Raw genomic sequence first — 12,105 nt, 5'->3', positions numbered from 1 at the left:
CAGAGGCATTCTGCATTGGCCCTTTGAAATATATTTGTTTATTTCATAATTGGATACAATTATACAAAGTGAAGCTCATCTTCAGCTACAACAACATTGTTGTGGGTTTGCCACATTGATAAAGCGATGAAAATGTATTTTGTCAAACATTCCCATACATTTACAGGTCTGCGTTCGTCTGCCCTGTTGTCACTGCTGACCTCCAACGAATCGACCTCTGACAGCGAGCTGGGTCCAGTCTCTCCCGAATCCTCCCAGGATCTCAGCACCACCACGGATACGTCCTCCGTACCCGGCAGCACGGCGGCCATCTGCTCCCCTTCGTCGCCCAGGGACAAGGTGACATGTTATTTAATATTCAGTTCTTCCATACGTCCTGTGTTTCTCGTAGTTAACGCAATGGTCCGTGAGTTATTAACATATTTGCTGTTCCTTCTGTTCTTTGACTTGATCCATCTGCCCTCCGTTAGAGCAAAGCGCCAAGCAAAGAGAAGAAATCTAAAGAGGTGAGCTCGCCTCCCACTGCTCCGTCTGAGGCAGCCTCTCCTCCAAACGTGGAGGAGGAGGAGAAGAGAAAGCTTGTGACTCAGGACACGTTGGATTCGTCCAGCCTCAGCCAGACACCCTCCGTTTCCAGTGAGGATACCCTCTCTCCTGTGGTTCGACGTAAGAGCCGACACTACTCCCTCAGTTAGTCTGATGGCATGCCACATAATGTTTCGTTTATGCTCCGCTCCATTCATTGTATGACTGTGTAACGCGGCGAAAATAGGACATCTACAAGCTCACAATGCGTGATGTGTTGCGAGCTTGTAGATCAGCTATTTTTGGCACAGAACATCATACAATGAAGTATAAATCAATCTTATTGTGTTAGTTTATCAGATACTAGATAGCATTTGTTGTATTTTAGAACAGGGTTTGTCTGTATGTGTATATGTGACCGGTGTCCAACGGCCTATTCAGGAACAATGCAAGTTGGGAATGCATGCCCCACGGCACGATATGGGCATATTGGTCTGATAGGCAGGTCTGGGCAACCAGATCTCAACATCTCAAGATCTCAATATGCCTATTTATGGGTATATCGGTCCTGTGGCGACTTTGAAGTCGATTGGTCGGGCCGTTCTCGAGATGTGCGAAGGAGAGATGCGCACGCACACAGAGATTTGCGTAATTTATAAAAGGCTGTCCCCTCAAAAGTAGACCCGTCACAGCTTACGCTGTTGCCTGCGTGATTTCACAAAACTTAGCAGCACCACTGCACTGTGATTTTTGTGGCTTTGTTAAGCAACTGCACTCATTGCAACTTATTATCGATAGCTAAAGATTGAACAGGGACACCACTCTGTTTTTATTAGGCCTAATGTGTTTTTGTTTTTTTATCACCCGTAGCTTCAGAATCTGGTTTGGGAACTGTGGCCTCTCCGACGTCTGACGGTGCTGATGTGGTCAAGGAACCACAGGAGAGAATGGCCCAGGTGCCTCTCCAGGAGCACGTGTTTTCAGAGTGCTCCAGAGAGAGGATCTTGGGACTACTGGCGGCCATGCTGCCTCCAGCCAAACCGGTATGAGTTTGGAGATTTTTAGTTTTAAGCGTTTCGTTTTTACAAATACTCTATACTTCATTATTTTCAAAGCTGTAAAACGTCAATATTGCAAGTTTGTGATCTTATCAGATGCCTGACATTTTGTTATCCTTTTTTTCATGATCCATCAGGGCAGCACTCTGTCTCTGTCCAGCCTGAGCCCCATCCTTCCCCAGCTCTTCAGAGTTGTCATCTCCAATGCTGGCTGCCTCAACGAGACCTACCACCTGACCCTGGGCCTTCTGGGTCAGCTGCTGCTCCGTATCACTCCCGCCGAGGCCGATGCTGCAGTCGTGGAGGCCCTGGCGGACAAATATGAGCTTCTCAACCAAGGAGAGGCGTCTGCAGCGGACATGGTGGGCTGGAAGACCACCCAGCTTCTCTTCAGCCTAGGAGCCGTCTGTCTAGACAGGTAAAATGGAGACCTTGACTCATCATGATTTTGTTGTCATTTTCACCTCTCCCAACATGCATTAACAATACCATGGCAGATCCTGTGGTACACACGTACTTATTATGCACTTGTGGAATAACAATATCACTTGTTCTGCTCAACTAACCAGTTTAAAAAATCCCAACAAATGTTACCTTGTGCTTACTACTGAAGATTATTAAGAGCATGAAACCCTAGGCCAATTGTGTAGTATGTTTTCCTGTAGTACAGGTTAAAAACTGCAGACGGGTAAATACACGGCAAGCTTAGTAAGCAATGCAGATGCAGCTAATACAATTAATAATGGCTTTGATAGATTTAGGTGTGCCAATGTGCAAGCATAGACAGTTGTCCACAGTATTGTCTGTGCTTGTCACATTGACTCTAAATGTAACACACCCATTATAATTTGTATTAGCTGTAGCTGGTACATCACCTTGTACTGTAAGGTCAGCCTAAGGAACCGTGTCAATTTTCTTTAGCTGCCAGTGCCTTTCTGCATTTCTATGGTAAAGACACGCTGGAGCGAGTATTCAGCGCTCTTGGCGTCCAGGATTTGTTGGCAGGTGCTTCAAGCAGATAATTCAGAGGAGTGCCGCTCATAAATATCACGTTTGATCCTCTGGGCTGAGTCTGACAAACAAGTTATTTACGACCTGACATTGAATTGTTGCCACAAAAATTATAGGTACATTTTCACCGTTGTTTCAGGTTATTTGTGCTAATATTACTGATGACACAATGTTTGAGCACAGCAACAGTTGATAGGTTTGAACGTTGCGGCCATCAATAAACTTTAAACATGCTCTGGACATGATATCCAAAGCACTCCTCCGCTTAAAATGTTGCACCTTATGCATCAAACTGGCAAATTTGAAATTAGTTATGATTTACCTCTAATATCCAGACACATTTGGTGATATTAAAACAATGGAAACAACCACAAAACAAGTACATACTGTTCGTATTAGCTTTTAGATACACTTCAGCACTTCGCTACCCCTGCTATGGACTAATGCTGTTATTGCGATAAAACATATTTTTTTCTGTGTGTGTGTGTGTGTGTGTGTGTAGTCGTATCGGTCTGGACTGGGCGTGCTCGGTGGCTGACATATTGCGCAGCCTGAATGCCTGTCCCCAGTGGAGCCCAGTAATCGCCTGCTTCACCGACCACTGTGTCCAGCAGCTGCCACGCACGCTCAAACGCACCAACCTGTTCACTCTGCTCGTTTTGGTGGGCTTCCCAGAGGTTAGACCCCCTTCATTGCTTTCTTTTTTCTTTTTCTTTTTTTACTGAAAGCCATTTTTTATAACATCGTGACAGTGGTCTTTTCTGCAGAGGACCAGTCTCATGCCTCCTCCTGACCTGATTCAACCCCCCTCTATCTTGTAGGTATTGTGCATGGGCACCCAGTCAGTGTTTATCGACAACGCCAACGAGCAGCACCACATGATCCTGCTCAAGCACTTTACAGAAAAGAACCACGCTGCCGTGGTAGATGTCAAGACACGCAAGAGAAAAACGGGTCAGTTGCGCTTTAGTGCATTACCCCCCGTTCCCAACATGCAGAAGAACTGCACTGAATATCAAAATCGGCCCCATGCTGATAGACACTAAAGTCTGAGTTCTTTGTATTATTTTACAGTGAAGGACTATCAGCTGATCCAACCCCAGGACTCAAGCACAGCAGCTCTCCCGGGCCAGTCAGAGGGACCGAGCACCCCTCAGGCCCCGCTGACCCACTATCTGAGCAATTTCACCTCCATCATCAGCCACCTGCTGCAGAGCAGCCAGGACAACAATTCCCCTGATGCCGTGGAAGCTTCCTGGGTCCTTTCTCTGGCCCTTAAGGGCCTCTACAATACGCTCAAGGTGAAAAAAATCTCTGATATGATCTTTAACTAATTCATAATATGAAAGCAACTTTCATGGATATGGTTTGGACTTTGTATAGATTCTATATTTGTATATAGAGCATATATTCATGCTTCCCATTCCTGGTACCGCTGATGTTCCATCCTACCAGGTAGCTAATTGCATTCTCCTGTTGTCCTTGGAATTGCACTGAGAGAGAGTTCCTAGTTTTCGGTGCAGTTATGTTTTGTGATACTGTTGATGTGGATCGAAATAAACTAAACTAGCTTGTCTAATCAGGTATCAGTTTGACCTGGGACGCTGGTTAATTCTCCTAGTAAGACCAGCAGTGTCAGTAGTCCCTGATGACAGGGCTTTGGAAACACTGGCATTAGCTAGCAGCATATAAAGTATCAACACGTCAAATATTGTACTTTTGGTATCTGTTGTTGCTGTCTGTAGAAACATGGTGTGGAACAAGCCCAGGAGGCCATTCAGCAGTCTGGTCTGACACAGCTGCTGGTGAGGAAGTGCAGCAAGGGTACAGGCTTTAGCAAGCTGTGGTTGCTCAGAGACCTGGAGATCCTCTCCATCATGCTCTACTGCTCCAAGAGGGAGATCCACTCCATGGCCCAGGACCCTGAGCGGGACGACAGGGAGCAGGAGAAGGAGCACGACTCGGACCACTCCAGCTGCTGCGCCGATGACCCCGACCCCAACAGGCCCGACCCACTGGAGGGCCTGGACGAGGAGACCAAAATCTGCTTCCAGGTGAATAATCAAATGAACCACTGGAACCCTAGCATCCCTATTCTGGGGGGAACATTCGCCAAAAACTGCAGATCTACAAACTCACAATGTGACACGTTGTGATATTGTAGATCAGCTATTTTCTGTGAAGAGATTTGGAGTAGATGGAAAAAAAGAGCGGACTAATTAAATGTATGCATAGATTCATTGGCATACATTTTGGGGGGGACGCAGGCAGGGGATACATCCCCTCAATATTTAGAACGTGTGCGTTTGCCCCGACCCCCCCATAGAAACATGATAGAAGCAGAGGACTTTTTATTTTGAAAAGTCACTATAACATAGCCTCTGACAGTGGCAGTTATTTTTTCTTCAGTACTGGGTCTTTCTTACAAACAGTGTTGTGATCTCAGTCAACAGTCGGCATAGTGTCTCCTCTCCTCTGGCGCTGTACACACGCACACACGGAGGAGGGTTGATAACCATGGAGGAGCAAGAGGAGGAAAAAAATCTCAAAACACTTGAGTTGCAGCACGCTCCTTTCACCTCGACCGTTTGGTGTAAGGTGGTAGTCTGAGCTGTCTTAAGTCTGTCCTTTTCTCGTTCTTGGCGGTTCCAATGAAACCAAAGATGTTTTAGTCTTTCTTGGCTAATGTGAAGTTCAATGACGTGAACCTTATCAACAACCCATAGGTGCACTGTCCCAAGCACCAAACCGGTAGATGGATAGGTAGCATGGAGCAGATGACGACACAACAACAGGCGAGGATCTCTGATGGTCTGTTTACCCGAGTCGAGTTACAACTTGTGTGGTTCGCGTGACTAATATTATCCAAAATGAAATTCAAAAGTATGTTGGAAAATAGCATACTAATTAGATTGAACATTTTAAATGAGCGTGTTTGAAATTTGGAGGAAATGTCTTGTTTGGCCTGATGGTGGCGCTAGAGGGAAGGTCTTGTTGAAAATCAGCTTGTTTCTTCTTGTTGGGAGTATGAATGTGTACATACAATTTCATGGCAAACTGGCCTTTACTTCAAGATTCAAGTTGTTACAGACGGACAAACAGACGGAAGTCATTACATATCCTCGTTTATCGGAGGAAACAAAATAGTATCATTTAAGTTTGAGTGAAAATAAATAATCACAGATATCATGGCAAAGACGAAAACCAGACTTGAGGCTGGCTAAGAGGGATGCTCTAGGGGTGATTTATCTTCCCAGCTGTTGTAAATCAATAGTGAGTCAGACAGGTCAGTGTCTACAGCGTGCTATACTATTTGGTAGGCATACGTATATCTCAATATGTCCTTTTGTGTGTGACGCAGATCACCCACGACGCCTTAAATGCACCTCTGCACATCTTGCGAGCCATGTACGAGCTGCAAATGAAGAGGACCGACTCCTTCTTCCTGGAGGTGCAGAAGAGGTCAGCGTCGAACTTTGACACTACGGGCAAACATTCCTATTCATGCAGTCATGCATATACAGCATTCCCTGTATCATTTTTATCGTCATAATAAGGAGCCTCATGTCTTACATGGGAATGTTTCTACTACTTTTTATGTCAAATCTGCAGATTTGACGGAGATGTGATCAAAACGGACGAAACAATCCGCACACTGGCCCAGAAGTGGCAGCCGACCAAGCGCCCTCGCTCCGAGGAGAGGAGCACCAAGGCTGTGGACACCGACATGATTGTGGTGTCCTGCGTGGTGAGATTTTTGTAAAACACTGACTTGCAGTCTTTTTTGGAACGTTAGAAAAATGTTAAGAGTTCCGCCAAGTCTTTTGTCTTGCTTGAACTAGATGTAGTTCAAGCGATCGCGGGGGCTACACTGCCCCCCCTCCACAATATCCGGTGGTACTGCTCCGTTTTGTGTGTATCCGTAAGCTTTCAGTGAATGTGCTCAAAGACAGAAGAAATGCATGCAGAAAACAGACGGAAGGCTCGGACTGTATCCGTATAGGTACAGTATTTAACGTTGAGTATAAATTGGCCTTTAATCTGTCTCCTACTCTCCTTCTCTTCCCTTGATCCATCACAGTCCAAGCCTAGTCACTGTGAGAAAGCCACGGAGGAGATCAACGTCGTGGCCCAGAAGCTCATCACCAACTCGGAGAGCGACTTGCAGCTCAGCTATGCCAAGCAGAGGCGCACCAAGAGTTCGGCGCTCCTGCACAAAGAGCTGGATGCACGCAGCAACCGGAATGTCCGGCAGTACCTGGTGAAAGTAAACCAGGCCATCGCCACGCTGTACGCCCGCCACGTGCTGGCCTCGCTGCTGGGCGACTGGCCCGCTGCTACACCACTGAGCGAGGAGGCCCTGGAGCTTAGCGGAGCATCCCACATGGCTTACATTCTGGACATGCTAATGCAACTGGAGGAGAGACCTCTCTGGGAGAAGGTAAGGGGGGGGGGCGGGGGGGGGGGGGGGTGTGTGTGTGTGTGTGTGTGTGTGTGTGTGTGTGTGCGCGCGCGCTTGCATTAGTGTTATACTCTTACTGTCAAAATGGTAGTAAGGAAATTCGAGGCAGTTTTATTTGTGTAGCACATTTCAGCAATAAGGCAATTCAATGTGCTTTACACAGAACATCAAGCAAAGGAAACACAATTATAAAATTATAAAATTACATTAGGATGCATAAAACAAAAGAAGTCAAAATGAATAGATGCAGTTACAGTGCAGAAGAGAAAAGAAAAGAGAAAAAAGAAAAATAACTCAATCAAAGGCAGCAGCAAACAGAAAGATCTTTAGTTGTGTTTTAAAATAAATATGAGTGGATGTGTACAGTACGTATGTATGTATGTATGTATGTATGTATGTATGTATGTGTATGTATGTACATTATGTACTGTATTGTTTGTATGCTGTATTTGATGTGTGATGCCGATGCGTGATAACTTAGAGGAATGTAAGAAATATGTAAATTGTTAGAGGGGAAAATGTTGCCGGTCATGTACAAATGTTAGGGGCATTCTATGACATTTTGACATTTCATGGGGCATTTTATTGCCCTTTGCCCCCAGTACATGTGTAATTCTACATTTATGTATTTTGTGTGTGTGTGTGTGTGTGTGTGTGTGTGTGTGTGTGTGTGTGTGTGTGTGTGTGTGTGTGTGTGTGTGTGTGTGTGTGTGTGTGTGTGTGTGTGTGTGTGTGTGTGTGTGTGTGTGTGTGTGTGTGTGTGTACTGTATTTACAGTGTACTGATGTTGTCTGTGCTGTGTTCCATCAGATTCTCCAGAGGGTGCTGAAGGGCTGCAGTCAGAGCATGCTGTGCAGTCTCTCTCTAACTGCCTGCCAGTTTATGGAGGAACCAGGCATGGCCGTGCAGGTCAGAGAGTCCAAACACCCCTATGACAACAACACAAACTTTGAGGTGGGTAAACTAGTAATCCTGCAACCAAGTCAACTCACTGATTCGGCTTCAATGTAATGCACCAACCATACTGTTGCTGATTTCCTTGTATACCTGGCAACAAAGAGAATTCTGGTTCTGATACCTGTTTTGGAGAACTATTGAGTACTGTTTTTGGTGAGGAAAAATATATATATGATATATATAGAATATTTGCATAATGAGATTGCATTGTGTGTATCTATAGGATAAGGTGCACATCCCTGGGGCCATCTACCTGTCAGTGAAGTTTGACTCACGCTGCTATACAGAGGAAGGCTGCGACGAGCTCATCATGGCCAGCAGCAGTGACTTCCTCCAGGATCTCCACAACTTCAGTGGCTCCCCCCAGAAATGGTCCGACTTTGAAATTCCCGGTAAGAAACACAACATACTCTTCATCTATGCATTGGTGTGCGTGCGTAATGTGTGTGCATACTGTAGGTGGTTGTGAGTGACCTGTGACTTGGCATGTGCGTTTTTCTCTCAGGTGATACCCTGCACTACAGGTTTGTTTCCGACATGAGCAACACAGAGTGGGGATACAAGTTCACTGTAACAGGAGGTCACAGAGGACGTTTCCAGACAGGTAAATACGAAATACACAACAAAAACATGAAAAACTTAAAAACATAAAATCAGTCAAACTACAGCTAGCCACACATATATGCTCAGTCTGTAGAGGCTGTTGCGCCAATGTCTCCAAATCATGGAAGAGAACCGAGTAGAACTCTTCACAGGGTTAATTAAAATAGTAATAACATGATTGTCAGACCCTTCTAGACGACATATGAATTTGTACTTTACATTTCTTGAAAGGGCTTGACAGGTAGGTACCCCCCAGTTAACAAACAGTTGGCTGGCACTGTGCCATCTTGGTACCCTCACCAGCAACCGTAAAGCATCATTGTATGCAACTTTTTGTTTTTGCATGTTGCTAGCCTTGTAGTTACTCCACAGCCGTATACAACGGTGTACAGAAAGCTTTAAAAAGTGATACTGTACCTTGACATCTACAGAGCACTTGTGAAATTTCCGCATTAGTATGTTTGCCTGGGCATACAGTTTGCAGCGGTGTTTGCAACATACTTGTGTATATCCAGGTATAGGAACGTGACCGATAAACTTAACCAGCACCAGCTCGTTATAATAGAAATGGGACTCCAGAGGCCAACCACACCATTTTGTAAAAGGCAAAAAATTGAGTTCAAACTCTTCCAAATGTAGACTTAGTTTGCAACCCCAAATATTGCTTTGCAACACCAAGCCCTATTCTTTGACACCAATCATATGCAATCGATAGTCTGTATAGTGTGTTGTATGTGGATTCAGACTAGGGCTACAGCTACCAATATTTTCATATTGGATTAATGTAGGCAATTAATCTGTAAAATGATAAAGCAGCAAACGTACAATATGATGCTAAATGCTCATCACAAGTTCTCTGATGCCAGACAGACACGTTGAATATGATTACCCAGCAGTTAATAACATTAATTTCATTTTATAATAAGGAATAAAGACAAGCATTCACATTTTGGTCAAGTTGTAAATAGCACATGGACATTTTCATATTATCACAATGATTATTTGATTACTGATTTTATTCTATCAATTGCTGTCATTTGATTGTCTGATTTTTGTTGCACTGTAGGCTTGTCCAGTTGTATGAGTGTTGAATGTTTAATGGACCACAATGGAAACGAGCCTCTAGCTTTTTTTTAGTCATCCATTGGGTGTGTTTTTAACTCGCTGTACTGCCTGTACCTTTAAAAATTGTCAATAAAGTTTTCAATCAATCAATTAAAGGGATGGTTCACCCAAAAAATGACTTATTTTCAATCAATTACACACCCCATGAAGCCTTGAATTCATGGAGATGTTTTTGTCGCATCTTCATTGCTAATGTCTCCGGTAGTAGACTCAAAGTTGAGACTTTGAGTCTCCTACCGGAGCCGCTGCCGGTCATCAATTTATTGGCTTAGGAATGCGACAAAAACTAAATTATCTCCATGAATTCAAGTATGCATGGGGTGACTAATCGATAGAAAAAAAGTAATTTTGGGGGTGAACTATCCCTTTAAGCATTTTACCCCTAATTCAAACACAATGTTGTTCATTTACTTTAAACAGGGTTTGAGATCCTGAAGCAGATGTTGGCTGATGACCAAGTGCTCAGTCACCTGCCGCTGTCTGACATCTGGGAGTGGCAGGTGGGCGTGGCCTGCCGCCAGACAGGGAACCAACGGCTGAAAGCCATCCACCTGTTGCTCCGCCTCCTGCAGTGTCAATCACAAACGTGAGGCTCCACCCATCCATTCCTCTCCTATCACTAAATGCAGTGGTGGAAAAAGTACTCAAATGTTTTGCTTAAGTTAAAGTATCAATACTGCAATGTAGAAGTGCTCTGTTACAAGTAAAAGTCCGGAATTCAAACTTTACTCGAGTAAAAGTACAAAAGTATTGGTATCAAAATGTACATAAAGTACCAAATGTAAAAGTACTAAAATGTTTGAACATAGCAGATCTACAAGCTCACAACACGATTTTCAAATAGCCTAAGTATAAAATAGGGCTTCAGTGGTTAATGTATGTTTTATAATATAATAATTTATATCTGCAAAGTAACTAGTACCTAAAGTTTTCAAATAATTGTAGTGGAAGTCGAAGTAAAAGTACTGCAAACTGGAAATACTCCAGTAAAGTAAAAATACCTAAAAATGTTACTTAAGTACAGTACTTGAGTAAATGTACTTAGTTACTTTCCACCACTGCTAGCTTTGCTGTTCTTAGTTTGGTATAAGCATCAGCTGTACGCAGAGGAGCGACCTTTTGTAGCTTACGCCTGTATCGTTTGTTGTCCCAGGAGAGGAGACACAGGATTTCACTTCACACAGGGTTTGCATAAAGGCTTCACGGAAGCTTAATATCCTGATAGTTGCCATGGAGACGAGCTAAGGGATATGTTTGAGGATTTGCATAGCTTCAGACTCTGGTCCTTTCTGACCATGGTGACGGCATCACCATGCCCGAACGTCAAATCTTGCAAGAGATATTTTTCTTTTTAATGCATTTTTCTGTTTCTTCATCCGTCTGCAAGCCAAGATCTTAGAGGTGTCGTTTCTTGGGCATGCTGATAATATGATATAATATTGACAGATTTTCACCAATTTCTTTTTTTAAATTCTAAAATCCAAAATGTTTTCCCGGTTTTAATGGGATAATGGTCCTGGTTTGGTTCTGCTCTGAGACCTGTGTAGCATGTTTGCGTGGGGTCTTGTCCTGACTGTATAATGCTGTGCTCATCTCTCTTGAAGTTCTGCGTAATGCTGTGTCATCTCTGTTACCTCCTGATCTCAACTGTGTTGCAGGGCCTGTGAGCTGACCCTGCTGCGGCCGTTGTGGCAGCTCTTCCTGACCATGGAGAACAGCTTGGGTCAAGACCCCACCAGTATCACTGTGCTGCTGCCCCTCCACAGAGCCCTCACCGAACTGTTCTTCATCGCCGAGTCCAGAGCCAATGTGAGTGACATACATCAGTGGTTCCCAAACTTTCTTTTTTAAGGACCCCCGGATAAATGCTGCTGTCAGTGGAGTCCTGTGGTCCGTACCTGGTGTGTGAGAAAGTGTATAAGTGAGTGATGAACATATTTTATCTGTCTCCACCTGGGCTCCTGCTGGGGCCACAGCCAAGCCCCAACCCCGCCATCTGCTAGAACAGCACAGCACCACCCGTGATTGTGCATGCATGCGCGTGTGGCCGTTCCTAGCTGTCTTTAATTTCTAAGAATAGTCACAAGGATTGTGCATGTATTTAGCAAAAAGACAAAGTTGACATCCGTACAAGCGTTTTGATCCGTCTCAGAGCATACCACTATTGTTCCCCCTCTTCAGACTGTCAAGCTGCCACTCTGATAGCTGACTTAGTGAGGGTGCAACTTGGGATTTCAATGCTTGATGCTGAGTAGATGGATGGACTGCGTCTGTGCCCGCTGGATGTTGCCGCATGTACTGCCGCAAGCAAACACCAGGGGGCAGTAGCAGGACGAAGACATGTGGGACGTGGAGGATGATATT

General features: G+C 44.5%; 1 protein-coding gene across 4 annotated transcripts in view; it reads left to right on the top strand.

The window, feature by feature from the left end:
• zzef1 (zinc finger, ZZ-type with EF hand domain 1) overlaps positions 1 to 12,105 on the top strand; it is a 41,539-nt gene that overhangs the window by 22,359 nt on the left and 7,075 nt on the right. For 3 of the 4 annotated variants that reach the window (XM_084073786.1, XM_084073787.1, XM_084073785.1), the window contains exons 37-52: positions 167 to 339; positions 471 to 666; positions 1,396 to 1,568; positions 1,721 to 2,001; positions 3,097 to 3,271; positions 3,416 to 3,548; positions 3,669 to 3,895; positions 4,340 to 4,648; positions 5,956 to 6,056; positions 6,207 to 6,342; positions 6,676 to 7,035; positions 7,867 to 8,010; positions 8,237 to 8,405; positions 8,519 to 8,617; positions 10,162 to 10,327; positions 11,400 to 11,550. In XM_084073786.1, the coding sequence (XP_083929912.1) occupies positions 167 to 339; positions 471 to 666; positions 1,396 to 1,568; positions 1,721 to 2,001; positions 3,097 to 3,271; positions 3,416 to 3,548; positions 3,669 to 3,895; positions 4,340 to 4,648; positions 5,956 to 6,056; positions 6,207 to 6,342; positions 6,676 to 7,035; positions 7,867 to 8,010; positions 8,237 to 8,405; positions 8,519 to 8,617; positions 10,162 to 10,327; positions 11,400 to 11,550 (2,993 nt within the window). The remainder of the gene's footprint in view (positions 1 to 166; positions 340 to 470; positions 667 to 1,395; positions 1,569 to 1,720; positions 2,002 to 3,096; positions 3,272 to 3,415; positions 3,549 to 3,668; positions 3,896 to 4,339; positions 4,649 to 5,955; positions 6,057 to 6,206; positions 6,343 to 6,675; positions 7,036 to 7,866; positions 8,011 to 8,236; positions 8,406 to 8,518; positions 8,618 to 10,161; positions 10,328 to 11,399; positions 11,551 to 12,105) is intronic. The other variant, XM_084073788.1, reaches the window with a different exon arrangement.

Source organism: Gymnoscopelus microlampas (genome assembly GCF_963454915.1).
Source record: "Gymnoscopelus microlampas genome assembly, chromosome: 12".
Classification (NCBI taxonomy): Eukaryota; Metazoa; Chordata; class Actinopteri; order Myctophiformes; family Myctophidae; genus Gymnoscopelus; species Gymnoscopelus microlampas.
Note: the sequence above shows the minus strand (reverse complement) of the source record. Positions and strands in the feature narration are given on the sequence as shown.